The 21,868-nt window shown below is 40.3% G+C and overlaps 1 protein-coding gene across 2 annotated transcripts; it reads left to right on the forward strand.

Moving 5' to 3' along the window:
* The first annotated feature begins 1,464 nt into the window (after positions 1-1,464).
* Positions 1,465-20,010, forward strand: LOC117290382 (golgin subfamily A member 3-like). 2 transcript variants are annotated; one of them, XM_033771750.1, is made up of 16 exons: positions 1,465-1,569; positions 2,525-3,580; positions 4,115-4,255; positions 5,285-5,404; positions 6,834-6,979; positions 7,378-9,705; positions 10,209-11,297; positions 11,545-11,638; positions 12,711-12,925; positions 14,084-14,227; positions 15,127-15,261; positions 15,869-15,985; positions 16,881-17,006; positions 17,345-17,538; positions 18,184-18,297; positions 19,144-20,010. In XM_033771750.1, exons 2-16 carry the CDS (start codon positions 2,581-2,583, stop codon positions 19,367-19,369), a joined length of 6,189 nt encoding a protein of 2,062 aa, XP_033627641.1. In that variant the 5' UTR covers positions 1,465-1,569; positions 2,525-2,580; the 3' UTR covers positions 19,370-20,010. The 2 variants fall into 2 exon arrangements, with proteins under 2 accessions (XP_033627641.1, XP_033627642.1); XM_033771751.1 differs by having other exon boundaries at positions 4,118-4,255.
* The last annotated feature ends 1,858 nt before the right edge of the window (positions 20,011-21,868 follow it).

Genomic DNA, 21,868 nt, shown 5'->3' on the forward strand with positions numbered 1-21,868 from the left:
AGCCTCTATCATGAACCATGTGCGTTTGATTGCGATTGTGTAGTAGTAGAATCTGGTGAACCATGGTGACTGAGATGACATTACCACTTTGTATAAAATATTTGTTGGGGGAGTTTTCCATCATGACTATGTTTGTCAAAATCATTACTGATGGGGCGCTGTTTTTGTAAATGCGGTTGTAAATACTTTGTAAAACTAGAGTTACTCTAACCACTAACTGCCCCAGTTATCCAGCCTGACGCTTACTCTTACCCTTCCCTAGTCCTAGAACTGTGACGTTCGCTCCGCTATCGCCTCGGGAGGCGATAGCAGAACGAACATCATAGTTCTAGGACTCGGTACCTGACGCAACTCTACATTGAAATAACAATCGGTTTTTGTTTTGCATTGAATTAAACTCAGAAAAAAATATTAATAAATTGTTTTTGAAAAAAAAAAAAAGAACTGACTGAAGAAAGGGACGTTTTTCTGTTGGACAAAAAATGTCAAGTACACTAATTGATGTGATGATTGTATTAAATTACTGTATTTATTATTTGATCGATGATTGTTTATTTTCTCATTACACATAATCAGGTAAATTCTTAAATAAAATAAACAGATTAGTTAGTTGAATTTAGACTAGCCCACCTTGTTGAGCTGTTAATGGCTCCGCTTTTAACATCGGTCTCATCACTGTCACCATTGACAGTGATGAGACTGTGACAGCGATGAGACCGATGTTAAAAGCGGAGCCATTTAAATAATTAACAGCTCAACAAGGTGGGCTAAATGTAATGTTGTAATGTAGACTAGCTGACTAGAGATTTGTCTGCTTGCAAAATTTGGTTTTAAAAATTTGCAAGAATTTAATAATATGCGGGGGGGGGGGAGAAGAAGTTAAGATCTTTTCATGACGTTGGTTAAACAAATTAAATTAATGAAATTAATCAGGATTGATTGAGACAAATTTAAAAGTCGCGCGTTCGGAGCATGATCGCAGCGGTATGATGGACTGTGTAGTGCGCACTCTGCAGCGGTCCCCTGTGCAGTGCGGCAGTGCGCCGCGCAAATAAACAACCGCAAGAGAAGAGGAAAGCAAAACACGCACCACAACAATCCCAAACAACCCATTTAATTGCACAAACCATTGATTGAAACGCTGCATTTGGGCCTATAAAATGCATATAATAGTTATAAAATTAACAACTTCAGATTGGAGTTAGAGTCAAAAGTTTGCGTTACAAAAAGTCAATTTTACAGCTCACCTGGTGGCTGCCATCTTGAAATCTCTATTCACGTACAGAGTGAGATTTCAAAGCTGTCAGGCGTTCATTCTTTTTTGTCCTCTATCATCGTTCCCAGGTATATATTTAATATCATTTAGCGTACATAAATTTCGGCTGTGAACGAGGTTGAATGTACGCGTGGAACCCGGAAGACCTCTCGTTTTTCGTGAGAGTTCGTGAAAAGGGACGTGTTCAATCTCCGTCAATCGGGATTTCAATATAAAGAGGCGAAACATCAAATTTAGAGTTAATCAGTAATAGTCAGAACCATTTCTGGCGCAGTTTATGGTTTATTTTCAAGGTAAGATGACATATTACTCAATTTGTCTTGAGGAGGTTAAAAAGGTTAGGAAATGAACGTTAGTTGACTCATCGACTTGACATATCGAAACTGATCAATGAATAATGATGGGATTGATGAATGAAGTTCCTGCATGAACCGGTTTGATAACCGGTCGATCAAAACTGTGTTTTTCAGTGTCATTTCTGTCACACACACTCACAGACACAGGGGTATTTCAGTCGGCATGGCTCATTAGTGTCGTACCTTGCCTCTTTTTTGTACTTAAACTTTTATTTTAACCTCGCCCGGGTTAGACTCCTAATTTATAATTTTATGATTTGTGACTTGACCTTACTTTGTTAACTTTGACTTGAGTATTATATATTTTATAATCAATTATCAAAGTTAAAAATTAAATAATATTCATAATCACGATCATGTCATGTTGCGTTTTGCCGATGATGATGTGAGTGCAAACCGTACCATGAGAACTTGTGTTTTTGACTTGGTCACCCCGAGGTTTAAATTTAAAAGTAGACTAACAGTGCGCGACTAAAGAGTCCCATAGACAATTGAAACATTAAAAGGGCCACAGACTTGAATTGAACCAACTTCATTTATTCACGGTAAACTTGGATTGGATTAAAGGCAATCAAATTGTTGAATATTAAATTTTTACCTGTGATGGCAGTGTCATCCAACTGCTTTTTTGCACTACCGCAATCTTGGACTTTATTTCCATTTAAAGTTTTGGGGAAAAGATATTCTTTTACTTTAATAGAAGACTTCTATTTTTTTCATGGACCTCAAATTAGAACAAGCAAAGGCACTAACAATTAGCTTTAATTTATTACCCAAACAGATTGTTCTTCATTCAAAACCTGTACAATGTACGTAATTATTCATTAAAATAAACTATTATCCCATGTTTATAAATACTAATCTTTGACTAATGTTTTTTATTTCATTGAAGCTTTTGCCGGCTAATTTCGCCTGGCTTCCTGAATTTACAGTCAAGAATGTATCTCAATGGATGAATCCGAATTGTCTGCTTCAAGACGAGCAAACTACCTGACCAGACAGCTGGGGGATACTGGGGGCTCTTTTGACGTCCTCATTTCCTACGACTCTGAGATACAGCGGCAAGAGTCTGCGGGAGACAGGACAAACAGAAGCCAGGAGACTTTGCGGGAGCTTGCCGGACTCTCTCGTATAGAGTCTCCATCCTCCAGACAAGACTACGAGGAAGTATCTCTCCCTCGGGGTGAGATCCTAGATGATGACATCAGTGAGATTCCAGTCAGAGATGTAGATTCCGTTAGTACTGTAGTACCTGACGCAGGTTTAGTGACCACTACGGGACATCTCCAAACTCAACCGCAGTTTGATTTGTTTTCAGCTGCATCATTACCGTCATCTCCTGACAGATTACCATCTCATGAAGGTCCCCAGATCTTGAATTCATCAGATCCTCTTGTCGAAGGCGATAGAAACACTGCAAGGTATCTTCGGATTCTTGTCCCACAGCAAGACACTGGTTCCCGAGCCTTAACGCCACCTCTGGACATTCCCCAACCACAACCAGGCTACAGCAGAAACACATCTTACAATATCAGTGACGGCGAATTGTTTGAGAGCCTACCAAGCACATCAGAGTTTTTGTTGCTTGAGAGCCCCTCCGATTCCCCCGCCCACTTTAGTCAACTGCGCCTGACACTGAACAGCATAGAATCAGATGGGGAAACATTTTTATCCCTTGATGAAAGTGTAGGAGAACAACAACAGCACAGTTTGAACAATAGTTTTCTCAGGCAGCCCTCCAGACAGCATAGTCGTAGCAAGCAGAAAGTTACCAACAAGAGTAAAGCCATCGAGGACACACAGGTTGTGGGGAGTGATCTTAAGAAAGAACTCCAAAGGCTCGTTGTGGAGATTTACTCTGAGAGAAACACAGAGTTTGTCCCCATTCCAGGTCTGATTTCAAATAGAATGGATGCTATCCATTCTGCAAGAAATACAACACAGCAAGGTAATTTTTGGAACCCCCACATTTTAACTAAGCAGAGACTGTTTATTGCTTTCGCATATAATACTGTTGCCCTTTTACTTTCGTTACTACAAATCACTTCGAGGGACTAAAAGAGACCAAGCAAAAAATCTGTAAACAAAAGACAGTAAATTGTCCCTTTTGTTCCAAAACCTTGAATGGAATTGCCCTGGCACTGACATCACACGTGGCTACTGCTGCCAAAGGTATGCCATTTTGTGGGTCAAAATGTATGTAAAGATATGGTGGTAGGCTATTCTTCATGCATGTTTAGCATTCTCTCTTAACAGTGACTCGCTGTCCAAATGCAATTTATAACGCCTAAGAACCAGTCAAAATTCACTTAAGTGTTCCAGCTGGCTAGTTTAGTGTTGAAATAAAAGTTCTTGAAACAGTGACCGCAGTCTAGGCATGCAGAGTTTCAAAGCTGATATTTTAAACTATATTGTGGTCACACTCACAACCTGATCTTTCACCAATTTGTCAAACTTATTTAAATTTGTATTCATTGTTCAGCAGATTTGAAATCTCGCACAATGGGTGATGGGCACCCTTCCTTCGTACACTTCCAAGACAACATGTCATCAGTAGAAGACATCATGGACGCCAAAACAGTTTCTACTGCTCCTGACTCTCAAACAACTTGTAACTTTGATGGTAAATAACAAATCAATCACAATACTTAAAGACAGTGGACACTATTGGTAATTGTCAAAGACCAGTCTTCTCACTTGGTGTATCTCAACATATGCATAAAATAACAAACCTGTGAAAGTTTGGGCTCAATCGGTTGTCGCAGTTGCGTAATAATAATGAAAGAAAAAACACCCTTGTCACACGAAGTTGTGTGCTTTCAGATGCTTGATTTCGATACCTCAAATTCTAAACTTGAGGTCTCAAAATCAAATTCGTGGAAAATTACTTCTTTCTCAAAAACTACGTCACTTCAGATGGAGCTGTTTCTCATAATGTTTTATACTATCAACCTCTCCCCATTACTCATAATCAAGAAAGGTTTTATGACGATAATTGTTTGGAGTAATTACCAGAGGTCCACTGCCTTTAAGCAAGCCTTAAACTTACACTTTGCTCAGAAAAGCACAGGGCACCTTGGCAATGCCCCTTATTTTTGACCGCGCGGGGGCGCTATAAATAGTATTTTGATCACTTCCGGGGGTACACGCGATTCGCCCTGCACAAATTAATAGGCGTTCTGTCACTTTTGTTGCGCCGTAGTTTCAATTTGCTTTAGAGGTGGATTATAACGGCTCCTTTTAAAGTCTTATTGTCTGTGATGGATTAGATGTCTGTGGTTATAATGTGTTCCAATCTTTAAAAACTGTTTTGCGTATGAATGAATATACCCCCGGAAGTGATTGAGAGCGCCCTCACGCGGTCAAAAATATGGCCCATTGCTGTTGGTGCCCTGGGTTATTTCAAGGCCTGCTTACGAAGATCACCAGTGAACTGTTTTTTAGTAAATAGTTTACATCACTTTATCCACCCCATCTTTAAAAAACAACTAAGAGGACATGTTAAATCAATTTGAGTGTTTTAATTTTTCTATTTTCCATATATTTCTGAATTAATCACTAAAAATTGTTGAGTCTATGTGTCCACAAGATTATTTTTGTGGCATTGAAACTCATTTAATTTATACATTTTAAAATCTTTATCTCTGAAAAGGAGCCGATAAAGCAGCTGTATCTGGCAGTGACCGCCCTCAACCGGCTGGAGCCAGTTTGGAGACATTGTCAGCCCTGTCCTCTACTGCTGATGCTTTGGCTCTGCAGCGCTCTGTCATTGGTAAAAACCTCTTGGTTGTTTAAAGAATCACTAGCCCTTCTGTCTTACCTTTGTTAATGCCATTTACAAGTTAGGAAGTGAGATATGGCTTTGAAGAAAAAGTGATTCATGACCTTATAATCTATGTAACTTTTGTAGGACAAAAAAAACAATGTCCACAGATTTACACTAAACTTACACAGTTTGAAGATAATGATAGTAGAAAGCTTCCCTGAAAATATTATGTGCTGAGGTGCTGTAGTTTTTGGGAAATGAGTAAAATTTTGTCATGACAATTATTTTAATCATTTACAAACGTATTTTCATGACATTGTTTTAATCATTCCTCAAAAACTACAGCACCTCAGTAAGTAAGATTTGAAGGGAAGCTTTCCATCAGCATTATCTTCAAACCCTGTAAGTTTAACGTAAATCTATGGACATTTTGAAAAAGTACCCAAATCCTTTAACATCAGATCTGTCAAATGATGGTTATACTTAAAATAAGGTTGCTCTTTTTGAATCTCTTCAAATTTGAGTTGAAAGATCCGACCACCTACGGAGCGCCCTTTGGTTGTGTGCAAAAACAAGTATATTTGATTGCAGAAAGAATTTGACATTTATTGAAAGGAAATTTATATGGAAGGGAATTCAATAAGTAAGGATTTTAAGTAAAGGATTTTGTTACTACTTATTTTGCTGTAAAACAATATCGTCATAGAGATAATGGAGTTTGTATAAATAGCCTTTGAACAAAAGTTTTGTGTTTTCCAAAGATGTGTGCTCCATGCTTGAATAGGCACCAGCAGTTGTCTATGTCAAAACACAATTGATAACAAAGGGGTTAATACACAAGTAATAATAATAATAATAATAATAATAAGACTTGTAGTGCGCACATATCCACCCTGCTGGGTGTTCAAGGCGCAGTAAAACCAAAAACAAAACAAAAACAAAACACAACACAAAGAAAAACAGACACAACAAAATTAGTCATTGAAAACCTGTGACATAAGATAAGTTTTGAGAAGAGACTTGAATTTTGCAGTACAAAGACAAGATCGAAGAGTAAGTGGTAGAGAGTTCCAGATGCGTGGCGCGGCTGAAGAAAAAGACCTGTCACCCCATGAGTGTCGAGACTTGGGTTCAATGAGAAGAAGCATAGAACTTGATCGAAGATTCCTTGATGGAGTGTAAACTTGAAGCAGTTCAGAAATATAGTGGGGAGCCTTGCCATTAAGAGCTTTGTGGACAATGAGCATCAGCTTGAAGATGATTCATGTCCTACATGTATATACATGTGGACACACAATTGAATTATGATCTTGATGCAAATTAGATTGAGTCCATGTTTTCAACAGAAGATATAACATTGTTTACTTCAGTTGCAAGCTTTATTCTATGAGATGCTATTTGCAAGATATTGACTGAAAGATGTTTTAACCTCCAGGCTCTAGCCCAACAAAGCCAGCATCAATGGAAGAGATTGCAGCAGCCATTGCAGCAGCTGAGAAACAGTACAGGCAGCGACTTCAGTATTATAAGCAGCAGCAACAGCCTGAACAGCAGCACAATGGCAATCCACCGTTCAATATGGTAACAAAAACACTTTTATCATATTTGGTTCTTGTCAGGAATTTTTCATTGCAACCACATCTAAGCATGCCAGTCTATCATTATGGGAAAGCTCCATTATGAAAGAGGCTTAAATGAAACCCCCTTTTGGTCTGGCAATTCACTCCTGTTATCTCCTTGTAAATCCTTTTCCAAACAATGGACTTAATTGGATCATGCACAAACCAGACGTGCTGCTGACTGCCCCATGCAGATTAACTGCTCATCCTTTAATTTTAACGACCCAACTGAGATTGATATACTATCTGAGTATGGAGCTTTCCTGTGATGTAATCCAGTGTACAATTTGTTCCTGATTTTGTTTTAATGTATTAAATAAAAAGCTTTATGAAACCGTTTCCTTTTTTTTTCCTTCCCAGAATACCTTGGATGAAATGCCAACCCGCCTACCAGCCACCCCACCGAGAGACACCTCTGAGGACAATACTCTTGTCCAATCAAACCATGAAGTCAATTATCTTGCATCAAATGGTAACCAAAACATAACACACACATATGACCCCCAGCAAGGTGCACCAGCCAGAACCAAATCCTTACCAAATACCACAAGAGTGCGCCCTGGCTCACTGGTCGCTCAAAACACAGGACTCGCTGTTAGTAGTGCAGTTGGGGCCAGGTTTGGGACCCCAACCTCAAGTAAAGAACATAGCCTGTCGCCAAAAGATTCCTCCAACAAGGATCCAGTGTTTTTCCGTAGTCCAGTTCAAGCTATCACAACCTCACGAGGTGGGCGAACAATAGCAGTTCACAAACCTGACCCCAAGAAAGTAGAGAGTAAAGGATCTAAGAAACATAACCCTAAGAGAGTTGACAACCAGGTTTATTCTACCCCTGCTGAGATGAAGGCATTAATCGCTTCACATTCAGAGGATCTGCTGCAGGACAAGAAGCACAGCAAACTTCCACCAAGTGTAGTCTCTGTCAAAGCTGCAGAGGATCAATTTCAGGTTCAAGAGGTTGGAGTTGAGCCAAACTCTGGGGTCATTGTAACAAGTGATCCAATTCACAGAGTCCACGAAGACCCTTTTACTGAACATCAGGCTGCACATACCTCTCCATTGCCATCTCCCGAGGGAGATAAACCCAAGCAGTCTTTTCTAGGATCGTTCTTGCAGTGGGGAAAGAAACAAGAACCTCAATCCCTCAATTATGAAACCAGCTCATCAACCGCACCATCACCTGGTGCTGCCTCACCTGGTGAATTTTCAAGCCTGGGAAACAGTGGGAAATCCCATTATTCAGGTCTTGCTCAACAAACAGCTGCAGAGAGCCATGACTCTGGTATTGACTTAGTACCATCCGCAAACAATATAGGGGAGGTATTCCATGCTGACTTCGAGCCAGTCAGTGCCTCAACTCCTGTAAAATACAGAGAGGATAGTAATGGCGTCACTGAGCCACACATGGCCAACAACAGAATGATGAGCTCGCTAGCTAAGAAAGCCGACTCTGATGACGAAACTGATTCTAGGCTTCACACAACAAGACAAGGCCCATTAGGAGAGTCGTCATCCCACCAGCAAACCTTCCCCAGTGGGAGCAGTGCTCAGAAGTCCAGATCAATCAGAGCAAATCACGTTGGGAATAGTACTTCCCATGGAAGTATGCGTCGGAGGGACTTAAACAAATTGCCAAGTACACGACTGACATCAGTGTATGGGTCCCTCAAGGTTGCAAGCCCTAGTTTTCCAGCAACTTCAACAGATCCAGGAGATATGGAAAGTGTACTACGAGAAAAAGCTAACCTTGAAGGGAGGCTGGAGACTCTTGCAGTAGAAACAGAAGCAGCCCTGCAACAGAGAGCTGAGATGCAGACTCGGGTCGCTTCGCTTCAGGCTCAGCTTAAAGCACAAAGCTCTGTTGCTGACACCTCTCAACACCAAGTGTCTGCCATTGCTAATGATCTGATTACTGCTCAGCAGAATCAAGCACAGCTTGAACAGGCTGTAGCAGCACTTCAAAACAGTCTTGAAAGTAAGGAGGAGGATTTAGACAATCTTCACAGAGACCTGGAATCTTCTGAGTCTACAAGCCACAGGCTTAATCTAAAGATGGAAGAGATTAAGGAAGTCATGGGAGCAAAAGAAGCTACAATTGCAACCTTAAAAGAAAAAATCATAACTTTGCACAAAGAAGCAGAAAAAGCCCACAAGGAACGTACACAGTATTTAGCAGAGCTCAAGACACTACAAGGGGATGTGGAATCACTTATTAGTTCCAAAGAATGGTTTGAGGAGCAGCTGCAAGCAGCCCAAGAGTCTCGGAGTAAGCTTCAGAAGGAGCTCACAGAGACCCAGACCCAGGCAAAGAAGCAAGGCGCAGCAGTTGAAACCCTAAAAGCAGACAAAGCACAGCTGCAACATCAGTTATCTGAGACCCAGCAGCAAGCTTTGAAGGAGAAGGAACTGATCGCCAAGCATTTAGAGACAATTGAGGCAGACTTTCTTGCCCGTGAAGCTGCATTTGAAGATCTTCAAAAGGAGAAAACTGCTGTCCAGGAGGCTGTGGCTTCCAGGATGGACCAGATGAACGAAGAGAGGTCAAAGCTGTCCAATTTGATTGCTAGCTGTGTGGAACTTGAGCGCCAATTGGATAGAACTCAGAAAGAGCTGGCAGACAAGAAAGCTAGTGTTACAAATCTAGAAGCTGAAAAGAAAGAATTAATTAAGAGACTAGCACTTGTTCAAGTGAGTAAGAATTAAAGATGTGGTGTTTAATAATTAGATTATAACATGCAAATAAAATCATCATCACATTTAAGTGAAATGTTAAAAACAAGTAGTAGATTGTTGGATACCTTTTATACATACCAGGTATGCATAAGTGTGTGTGTGTTGAAACCGATGACTTTCAGGAAAGAGATTCAGCTGGTTGGACTAAAGATGTTCAAGGTTTGATTTTTGTAGATAACCAACTGAGAAATCCTTAAAAAGTGAAAGGACAAAAAAAAGGTTGTTGGGTTGACAAACATGTTTGTGTAGGGACTGCTAGCTGTGAGGACTTTAACAAAGGGATGCTGGTGTTTTGACAGAGCAATGCTTTGTTATGCAAACCCAATGGGGGCATTGCTAAAAAAAAACTAAAGTCCAACCAAAGGAAAAATTAAGTCCTTAATTTACGGGGTCAACAAACATGTGCGGGTGCGTGTTGGTACAAAATTTCATTTTCTGTTTTTTTTTTCTCATTAAAGGAGTCTCTTATTTCACGTGACAATGAACTGGAGGCAATGCAAGAAAAATGTATTGACAAGGAGACAAAGTTACAAGAACTTCAAAGTAATTCAACAGAACAAGAAGGTGCTTTGCAGAATCATCGAGCTGAGAAGGCCTCCCTGGAAGCAGCACTGTCTGCTGCCAACCAGGAGAAAAGGGCATTTGATGAGGCATTGCAGACCTTACGAAAGGATATGGGAAAGGTAGAGCAGAACTTCATGCAGATGAAGCAGGAATTGAGCAACAAGAATGCCCAGATGGAGATGCTGGAGAGAGACAGAGAGGATGCCCAGATGCAGCTACATAATGCTGGGGAGCAGCTGAAGCATCATCAACAGAGTATGGAGAGCTACCAGGAGGACCTCAGTGGCAAGGACAGCCTGGTAGGAGAGTTGGGTAGAGTCAAAGATGTCTTGGAATCTCAGATTGCCACACTCAGACAGAAGCTTGATGCATTGCAAAAAGCAAATAAGGAGTCTCACGCAATCAGGGCAGGCCTTCAGGATGAGTTGGCACAGAGTCAAGAAGATTTCAAAGACTTGGAAGTCCAGTTGGAGTCGGCAATGTCAGAGAATGCTCACCTGGAAGGGCAGCTGGAAATGATGGCTGATGAGCAGCAGCGCTTCTCAAATCTTCTAGATGAGAATGCCAACTTGAAGCAGAGGCTTGCTGAAACCCAGAGCACAACACACCGTGAGCTGGCAGACCAGAGAGCCAAGGTGCTACGTCTCGGCTCAGATCTTGCCTCCACACAGAAGGAGCTGAAGGACAAGCAGCGCAGCTATGAGACAACAGCAGGAACTCTGACCAGGAAACTCAAGGAAGCCATGGATTCTAAACAGGCTGCTGAAGGAGACCTAGAGGCCCTTCGCCAGAATGCAGCAGCCAGTAGCATTGAAGTGCAGAATCAACTCATTGCTCAACTGGAGGCTGCAAAGACGGAACTCTATACTGCCCAGCGAGATCGGGATGATCTAGAGAGACAACTTGAAACATTGAAAACTAGAATGGAAGAGGAGGCTGATGAATATAAGGATAGAGTGGCAGAGCTCGAGGATCAGCTCCAGGTAAACAATAATAATCCACAACAATAAATAATATTACAAATACAATGTACATATCCTCAAGAAACAAACTCACTGTAAACAAGCATGGCATACAAACTGAAGACTTCATTACCAGTATCTGTGGAAGTTACAAGTATATATTGTGTTTCATGTCCAGCACGTTGTTCAATTATGGTTTTGGTTCTTTTACATTACTTCCCTCTTTTTAATCCCGGCATTTGATTTTAATTTTATATTCACTGTCAAGGTTCTTAAAGACTTGTGTGAGCAGCAACAGAAAAATGACGAGGCCACTCGCAGGATGGCATTGGACCTGGAGAGAGAACGAGGTCGTTTGGCAGGTCAGTACTAAAAACATGACATTTCTTGGTTCGTCTCAGTGTCTGTTGACATTAAGAAGCAGGAATGATATTCTTCCTACTTAAAGTGAAGGCACACATTTGGTAATTACTCCAAACAAATATTAACTTAAAGAACTGACTTGGTCACAAGCATTGGAGAGCTGTTGATAATATAAAACATTGTGAGAAACGGCTCCCTCTAAAGTAGTAGCATAGATTTTGAAATAGAGGTAATTTCTCACTAAAATAATCAGGCTTCTAGCCAGAAGTCTTGTATTCCTATCTGACAGCACACAAATTTGTCAAACAAGGGTGCTTTTTCTTTGATCATTTTGTCGCAATTTCAATGACCAATTGAGCTCAAATTTTCACAGGCTTGTTATTTTTGCTTATGTTGGGATACACCAAGTGGGAAGACTGGTCTTCGACAATTACCAATAAAGTCAAGTGCCTTTAAGTCTGATTTCTGATTTTTTTTTTTTGCCCTGGAAAAATTTGATTTCTGTTTTATTAAAGGCAGTGGACACTATTGGTAATCACTCAAAATAATTATTAGCATAAAACCTTTCTTGGTGACCAGTAATGGGACGAGGTTGATGGTATAAAACATTGTGAGAAATGGCTCCCTCTGAAGTGCCATAGTTTTCGAAAGAGAAGTAATTTTCCACGAATTTGATTTCGAGACCTCAAGTTTAGAACGCACACAACTTAGTGTGACAAGGGTATTTTTTCTTTCATTATTATCTCGCAAGTTCGATGACCGATTGAGCTCAAATTTTCACAGGTTTGTTATTTTATGCATATGGTGAGATACAACAAGTGAGAAGACTGGTCTTTGACAATTACCAATAGTGTCCACTGCCTTTAAATAGCCTGAAAAATATGTTAAACCATACACCATAATATGAACAAGTAGTTCAGCCCTTGGGGTCAAAGATTTGTTTCCTACTTTTACACCAGGACCAAATTTCATGCCTTCATGTGTACATGTACATGTAGGTCAGCCCAAAATATCCCTGCTGAAAATTGTTTGGGACCCAAACTTTATTTTATTTGTCCTAATCTATTGAAGGTGTTCAGCAAAGCCACTCAGCCCTAAAGCAACATGCCAACCTGCTTGAGGCAGCTCTTGGTAGGCGAGAAACAACCTTGGCCGAGATGGCTGGCCAGATGTCCACCAGCAGCCAGGAGCATGCTGCTGAGGAAGGGAAGCTCCGTGCGAAGCTCCGAGAGGTCACCGAAGCGCTCAAGAAAGAGAAGGAAGCGAGCAAGAAACTTCAAAAACAGGTGTGTGGAGGAACAACATTTGATTTTCAGACAAACTGTACACAGAAAATTGTTGACCTGCTGGGTGCAAAAATATTTGTCAGTTCTTCATTTCAGAGCAACCAGATTAACACACTTATGCATTTGTTTCATCTCTTTGCATTTAACCCTCCTACTTTCTGACCATTCAATATCATTGTAACATACCCAGTGTATGTATATCGACTGCCAAGAGGTGGCGCCCTGTGCATAGTTTGTGTAGTTCAAGACATGTCAGGAGTCCTAATAAAACAGACATAACCTTTACAGCCTCTCTACAATCACCAATAGACCGTATTGAATAACCCTTTTTTACTATGAAAGTCGCCATCTTGAAAAGCAAACCGTATGCACGTCCAAACATGTACATAAATGCAGCACGCAGCATTCCCGGTTTGATTTCTACGGCACACGCACACAGACGCCATGTTGTAGGGCATATATTTAAAAGGTGACGTCATATTCAATAGGGTCTATTGCGGTGTTATAGTACATAGATACACTATGCCAGCCTAAAATATGATTTCATGTGGTGAATGAATCTGAAACGAGGGTAAAACCCACTCACGGTAAGGAGCTACATAAAGACAAATATTTAAGATAACAAAACTTTGGGCAGCTGCAGGTAGGAACTGATATTCAAGCTAAAATAGTCTAGATCCCACAAAGGGATATAAACACCAAGCTGACAACAGCCAATCTCTCTCATACAAACATTGGTTTAGCGTCTATGATTATGAATTACACAACTCAAGAAATTGTGATTCATTAACTAGACGACAATATTTATTCTAGTCGTTGTGAAATCAGCGGTTAGCTGGGGGATTCCAACCCACAACCTTGTGATTGCAAGTCCTGCAGTCTAACCACTTGACCACGGTGACAGACTGTAGGATGGAGGGAAACATGCACCAGGCAAAGAGATGCAGTACGTGGAATAAAGCTGGAGGAATGGCCCTTTGGTCTATATCTAAGCAAAGCAAGAGTGCGGGTGTGCCAGTTTAGTTTCCAGCGAGAATTGCTACGGGGAATACTTTATTCAAGACTAAAGAAGCAGAAAGCCTGGTTTCATGCTCAAACATTCTTTATAGCATTGAATATAGATGTGGTATAATAGACTAATTAAATTAATGTATACAGGTTGCTTCTGGTAAAGCTGAGACTGGGAGGCTTGTGAGAGACATTCAAGACCAAGGGGAAGTACTAGAGGAGACCAGACAACAGCAGGATGCCCAAGGTCAGGAACTACAGGCTCTTTCACAACAACTCAACAAGGCTGCTCAGGTATGGCATTTTAGCATACATTCATGCACTATAAGTTATAATACTACTTGGTTCTTATACATGTTATTTAGCTCTTTGTTGCACCCCCTGGGGGCGTATCAAAGCGCATAGTATTTTATTGTGCAAGGTTTGTGGAACTATGTTTGTGTAGCACCTTGTAATGGTTTACATGGTGCTATGGCGAAATGTGCTGCCCATCAGACTAGGAACATTGGGCTGAACCACTTCTCTTGATGATAAGTGTACAGGAGTGGATTTCACAAAGGTAATCCTAACTTAGGACTAATCCTAGGCAATGCTAAGAGATAGGACCAGTCCTAAGTTAGGATGAGTTACTGGTCCTAATTTAGGACCAGTCCTATCTCTTAGCATTGCCCAGGACTAGTCCTAAGTTAGGACTACCTTTGAGAAATCCACCCCTGCAGCCGATTTTACGAAACACTAGGATTAATCCTATCCCGAGTTAGGACGAGTTAACCTATCCCGAGTTAGGACGAGTTACTCGTCCTAACTCGGGATAGGATTAATCCTAGTGTTTCGTAAAATATTCTTAAGGTCTGCATGCTTCAGTGCAGGGCTGGGACTCATCCTTAGTCCTAAGATTAATCCTAAGTTAGGAAGAGTTTGGTGAAATCGACGGCTGGATACTTTTACCTGCAATACACAATACACATGACCTATAGCTTTACGTACAACCTGGAGGATGCAGCAGTAATGGTTAAGTGCCTTACTACAGGACAGAACTGTCTCGACCGGGACTCGAACCCACACTCTAAACAGAAACACCAGAGCTTGTGTCTGGTGCTCTTACTTGCTGATCCACGACACATCATACAAGTATTGACAGAACTGTTTCACTCTTGATATTAAGATTTTTATTTTGTTTTAAATACTTTCAGCTCGAGGGAGATCAAAAAATGAAAGCAGATGAGGTCAGAGTTCAACTACAGGAGGCACGAGGTCAGATAGGTCAGCTGAAGAGACAGCTTCAACAGAAGCAATCTAGAGATCCTGTCGTAGCTGAGCAAATCAAGGTAAAGAAATGAACCAAAGACAACATACATGTACCAATGTGGTGGTGTTTGTCTAAAAAACTAAAATGACCACAGAGTAAGTATTGTTTGAAGCTTTGCATGGTGTGGCGAAATAAGAAGGAACTATATTAAAATAAATAGTAAACTTACGGGTACAACCATGTGTAAATCTCTATGAGTGAGGGTTGGCTCTGAAAAGAGCCGGTTTGGTCTCAACGTTTCGAAAAGTATACTCTGCTCGTCTTCAGGGTAAAGCTAACCTGAAAACTGTTAATAATGGTGGTTTTGATTTGTCACCAAATATACTGTTCGAAAGTTGAGACCAAACCGGCTCTATTCAGAGCCAATACTCACTCATAAGAGATTGACACATGGTTGTACGCGCAGGTTTACTATTTATTTATAGTTCCATCTTATAACCACAGAGTGTTTGACAGAGACAGAAATGGAATGCGACTTTTTATTTCACATATCAAATAATAAACCACAACCGAAACTGACTAGGTAAATTAAAAAACAAAATTTACTAGAGGTCGTTGGTTCAAATCCCGCTCTTTACATCGTGATGCCTAGAAACGCCTTTGATACATTTTTGTTGTTCTTGTAGGCTTTGGAGTGGGAAAGTGAACAGCGAGGGCGTGAAGCGGAAGCCTTGAAAGAGCAACTGGAGTTAGCAGAGCACAGACAGAAGATAGAGATGGACAACGCCCAGGCTACCGTAAAGGTACTACCCTCAAACATACACAACAAGTGCTAAGTAGTGGTTTTTAGTTTCTAGCCTGAACTGAAAATTATTGGTCTCGGGCCTGCTGTCCAATGGGAGATTTAGCCCTGGAGAGTTAGAAAATAGAATTAAGCTGTTGGAAACTGCTTACGCACTAAAAGGAGCCATGGGTACAAATGCACAACATAGTGAATGACCTGAGGGTTTGACCCTAGCAGAGTCTTTCTCGAGGGCTATATGACAACGCAACACTCACAACAGTTACGCAAGTGTAACAGAAGCAGACAAGTAGGAAAGGGGGGGGGGTTGGAAGAAAGGGGCTTGTTTGACCACAATATATTAGAAACACAACTGACAAGATCGTAGATTGGAAGAGGGAGACAAGGTAATTAATTAATAGCGCCATCTATCTAGAAAACTAATATGAGGCGCTGGAGAGGAAAAGAAACCGAAACGGAAAAGTTTATACAAAAAAAGGATCTAAAGAGTGCCTAATTTAAGTGATTTAGGAAACAAATAGGTTTTTAGTTGCAATTTAAATGTGTCTAATGATGAAGCTGTGCGAATGCCTATTGGTAGAGTGTTCCAGAGGGTTGGTGCTGCAAATGAAAAAGCCCTATTACCATAAGAGGTGTGTGTCCTCGGTGTCACAAGAAGACACTTGTTTGATGATCTGAGGCTGCGTTGAGGAATGTAATGTGAAACAAGTTCATTGAGATACCCTGGTGCTAATCCGTGAAGTACTTTCCATGTTAAAAGTAATAATTAGTGAATGAGGGAGATTAAAATAGAGGTTTTCCGCGGGGAAAAGGAGAAGGCAAAGACAAAAGATTATTAGTCTTTCCTTCCTGGAGATCTAAACACAATTTTATCTGTTTATGTTTTCTTTTTACAGATGGGGCGCAAGGAGCTAGAATCTTTGAAGGCGGAGCTTGACTCAACTCGGAAGGAGAAATTTGCCTACCAGGGAAAGCTCAGTCAGTTCAAGTCAGCTCTTAAAGCTACATTACAACAAAACAAGGTGCAATATATAACAAAAACATTGAACTGGATCATACGGTCATTTGGTGGCCGACTACTAACACCACCTTTGTAATAAGGGAATGAAAAAGTTGGGACAAGGTCTTGAACAGCCGTTTAAAACTGGCATGGTCATTTGGGCGAGATAAAGGACCAAGCAGAAACAGGGTCCTTTATCGCATGGCCATGTCCCTGCAAAGGTTTTATTATTTCATTACCAGAATCCCAGGAATTCCTTTGGAGTTAGAAATAGCCGAAAATGTGGACATGCAGCAAATAAATGGTGGTTTTAACGACTTGCTAACGTGATAATCATTCTATTTCATCTTCCATTTGTAGCTCCTGAAGGCAAAATTAAAATCGAGACAGAAAGAGAGGAATGCCGCAGCAAACACCAAGACGGCTGCCGGTCTGGTTGCCAGCGGTGACGTTACCATGGTGCCTGATGACATCATAGTGCCTGAAATCAGCGTAGATGTTGAGGCCTTACTGAATAGTGATGATAGAGACGGCATCACAGCCAGCAGTAGCAAGTAAGACATAACCCTAGACCTGTTCCTAGGGGTCTGTATTAGACCTTACTTCCAATTTTATTCAATGTAGATCAAACCAAAGCTGGATAGACAAAAATAGTCTGGGTCCCCATGTGTGAAACTTGGAAATGGAACTTTCAAGTACAAGTGTATGCAGGAGTACCACAACCTAGATAGCCACATGTATTCAATTTCAAACACAAGTGTAAAACAGTATTCGAGTACAAGATGAGTGCTTCAATTTGTAGATGAGTTTATTTTCATGAGCGCGCATACAAAAGAGTACACAAGTGTACGCTTAATCCTAGAAATTGTTCATGAGTATTAAAGCCTATAGACACTTTGTATTCATCTACATGTAGGGTATTCCATTTACTTGATAAGATGTTCCTTAGTTTTCAAGGACCAAATAACACGCCTTTATAGGACATCAACACAAAGAAACACAACACAGAAATTAGATTCCTGACTTCAGAATGTACCCTAAAAGCAGAACATCTTTACAACGGCGCTTGTTACAGCAAGAGCTAATTGTACATGGAAGAACAAGAGAAGAGCACCTCAGCTGCACTGGCAACAATCATCACCCTCACATCAAAGAATCAACAATAATTCTGTTTTGTATCCATTTCTGTATACCCACAGGCCTCTGACAGCATTACGGGGATGTTTACAATCAGTCAAGGATCAGATGGGTGGGTTACAACAACAAATGGACGAGCACACATCGGCCGTCAACTCCTCTTCCCGAGCATGGAAGTAAGTACTCACTTTAAGTTCTAAAGATTAAGATATGAACTTCATGTCGGATGACTTGTATACAGGCCAAACTTTTCCAAACTGGCCTACAGAGGACGATTATAAATTCCAAGAACAAATTCGGAACATCCTTTGTTGGCGTTTAGTTGATCGCCTAATGTTTATAGTCGGGCAGTAATAGACCGATCCATTAGGCTCCGCCCACAACGCACGTGTGAGTAAGAACATGTGAGCCTCTCCAATGCCTTTCTGCACAATCTGCTGCCCGCGCCAAGCATACGCGCACGCATGTCGGACCTTATTTGTCGACCTTCGTTACGTTGTGATTGGTCAATACGCAATTGGGAGGAGCTTAATGGATTGGTCTATTGTATTATGTATCAGAGGCATGCAACACTTCGTTCCCCTGTACAAGGAGTGATAGATGGTACTTGAATTTCTGCTCGAAATCTCCCTTTTTCTGGTGGGTATTGTGTAATTCCTAATAAGATACCGTTGTCCTTTTGTTATACAAATGTGGCTATGGACAGACTATCATCATTGTTAATCATTGTACATGTGTTCGGCTCAGTGGGCGGTAAGTCCGAGTGGAGTCTGAGATTCCAGCGTACCTTGGGATTTACGGTATTCTCGAAAGAGAACAAAAAATCCTGATGCTTATTAGGACAACCTTTGATGTTTTTCCTTTGTCAAAGCAGGTTTTTATTGTGAGGATATTCTCAAAGGAAAATTATTGGCTCCTAAAAGTTCAGAATATCGTGCAGAGGCGAAGAAAATGTTTGTTTAATACCGCCATGAAGTGGTTAAGTATCTTTTTGTAATATATACGCATATTTTTTATGATAGGGATGTTGAGTCCAAAGTACGAGACCTACGTAAATCCTGTATGCCACCAGTGGAAGGGTCCTCTTCTACAGCTCCCACAAGCACCTCAAGACGTTCACCACCAACCACACCCAAGAAAGCCCCGCCCAAATCGGCGACGCCAACAGCCAATTACATAAACAACTCACCACGTACAACTCCAGCATCCATGACCTTTCCCACCTTGCCGAACGTCTACGACATTTAACCTCTGGCTGTAAAGGTAGTGTATAGACCCTATTCACAATGTGCAGCGCACATACAGGCGCGTCTCCTGTCTGCAATTTTGTGTGTAAAAACATGCACAAAAGGAATGGACCCCCCTAAAAAAAACAGAAAATAGTACATGCGCTTTGTTTGGAGGTGCGTAAAAACGTGTACCCATCCTTTTCTGCACATTTTGACACACAAAATGGCGGACAGAAGATGCGCGTGTATCGGTGCTGCGCGTTGTGAATAGGGTCCATTGTCAATTTAAAATTATGTTTCTGGAAGCCATTGGGAAGCAGTTTGCTAAAAGCCCATAATGGCCACAAAAGAAATAACATTTTGGCAGAATTATTGTTTTAAACTTTTTTTTAGAAGCAAAGGTTGTACATTTTTATTTCGAGTTTGGCCAAAGAAACAACTTTTTAGTTTCCTTCTTTTTTACAAGATGTTTTAGCAGGCTGTGAAATTATTAGCATAGATTATTAGCATAGATTAATCCTTCAGGGATATCCAAAATATGTAGAACTTGATTTGCATGTACATTGTAGAAACATAGGTTTTGTATACTGTAGTGTAGTTAAAGGCAGTGGACACTATTGGTAATTGTCAAAGACTAGCCTTCACAGTTGGTGTATCTCAACATAAGCATAAAATAACAAACCTGTGAAAATTTGAGCTCAATCGGTCATCGAACTTGCGAGATAATAATGAAAGAAAAAGCACCCTTGTCACACGAAGTTGTGTGCAATTAGATGTTTGATTTCGAGACCTCAAGTTCTAAATCTGAGGTCTCGACATCAAATTCGTGGAAAATTACTCCTTTCTCGAAAACTGTGGCACTTCAGAGGGAGCCGTTTCTCACAATGTTTTATACCATCAACCTCTCCCCATTACTCGTCACCAAGAAAGGTTTTATGCTAATAATTATTTTGAGTAATTACCAATAGTGTCCACTGCCTTTAACGTAGGTTACAATTTCACAAGAAGAATTTTTCCAGGGGCAAGATCCTATTTATAAGTAATGTACAGTTGTAGTTGAAGCAATTCAAACTTTATGATTTTCACTTTGAAATGATGAAGAAAGTTGCTGATAGAATGTTTAAGATCTAGTGCAGTATACACGTATGAAAATGAAATAAACTCTTTTGTAGCATTTTATAGTCACCCGTAGTTATACAATAAGGGTTAAAATATGTATATGGAACTTGCCCAACTTCTATAGACCAGGGCCCAATTTCATAGAGCTGCTTAAGCACAAAAATTTGCTAAGCATGAAATATCTGCCTCGATAAAACAGGTTCACCAACTGATATTTCCACGTGATTTTCAGGATAAGCAAACTACAACTGAATACCAGTAACAAGCAATATGCAACAAGAAGAAATTTGGTTGGGAATCCTGTTTTTATCAAGGAAGAATTTTCATGCTAAGCAAATTTTTGTGCTTAGCAGCTCTATGAAATTGGGCTCTGCTAAAAAGCAAACAAATTACCTGAGCACCAAAACAAGTTACCAACCAATTTGCCATGTGACTGATTGATAGACAAACTGATTTCTCACTCAATCACCTTCAGTTCATGAATAATTCTGTTGTGCAATATTTTCTATTAAGCAGTTCTTCGAAAATATGCCCCGGCGTGTATTTTGTTCATGAATATATTAAGTTAAAATAAATGGTGCTAGTAAAAAACAATTCTACTACATGTAGTCAAAAGGTAAACCAGTTGTTAGTGCGCATTCCGTTGCATGCTTGAAACTGCGATCTTTGAAATTAGCTACTTGTTTCGCTGAAATATTTGTATAGAAATATCCACTTAATACATGTACAATCATCGACTGGTTTTCTGCTTAGTTTTGCTTAGACGAAATGTGGTAAGCAAGGTTTTTCTGTTTAAGCAGCTCTGTGAAATTGAGCCCTGAGGTCCGTTTCATGGCATAGTGACCATGGAATTCTGCGCTTACGCTCCACCAAGGTCCATAGAAGTACATGTATGTGCTTTACAGGGCGCAATAAGCGCTGAATTCTCTGTTAGGAAGCGCCGTGAAATTGGGCCCACGGTGAATTTGGTCAATATGAGATTGAAGAAGCTAATGGAGGACCCAACTAGGTAAAGTTGTAACGTTATGACAACTTGTATGTAACTGATATGTTTTTGACATGTTATTGCAATAACAAACTTAAAAGGTTTTTACAGATTGTTGCTATATAATCAGTAGAAATCCAGCACTGCTTAATGTCTTCCTGACAACAAATTTATGGTAAAGGGTTTCGGAAGTCTGGTGCATCTAATTATTGTAGAACATTACTAAGTAGGATGTAGACCGCTGTTTATAATACCAAACTGTTCAAATTTAATATTTGGAAGCAATAATTATAAAGACAATATATTTAAATGAATCTATTTAAGCTAATTAAGCCTTGTATTAATTCAGTATACATAAATTGTAGTCAATGTTATTATTTGTTAGCCATGTTTTATTTTATTCCCAATCATATT

Source organism: Asterias rubens, chromosome 5 (genome assembly GCF_902459465.1).
Source record: "Asterias rubens chromosome 5, eAstRub1.3, whole genome shotgun sequence".
Lineage (NCBI taxonomy): Eukaryota > Metazoa > Echinodermata > Asteroidea > Forcipulatida > Asteriidae > Asterias > Asterias rubens.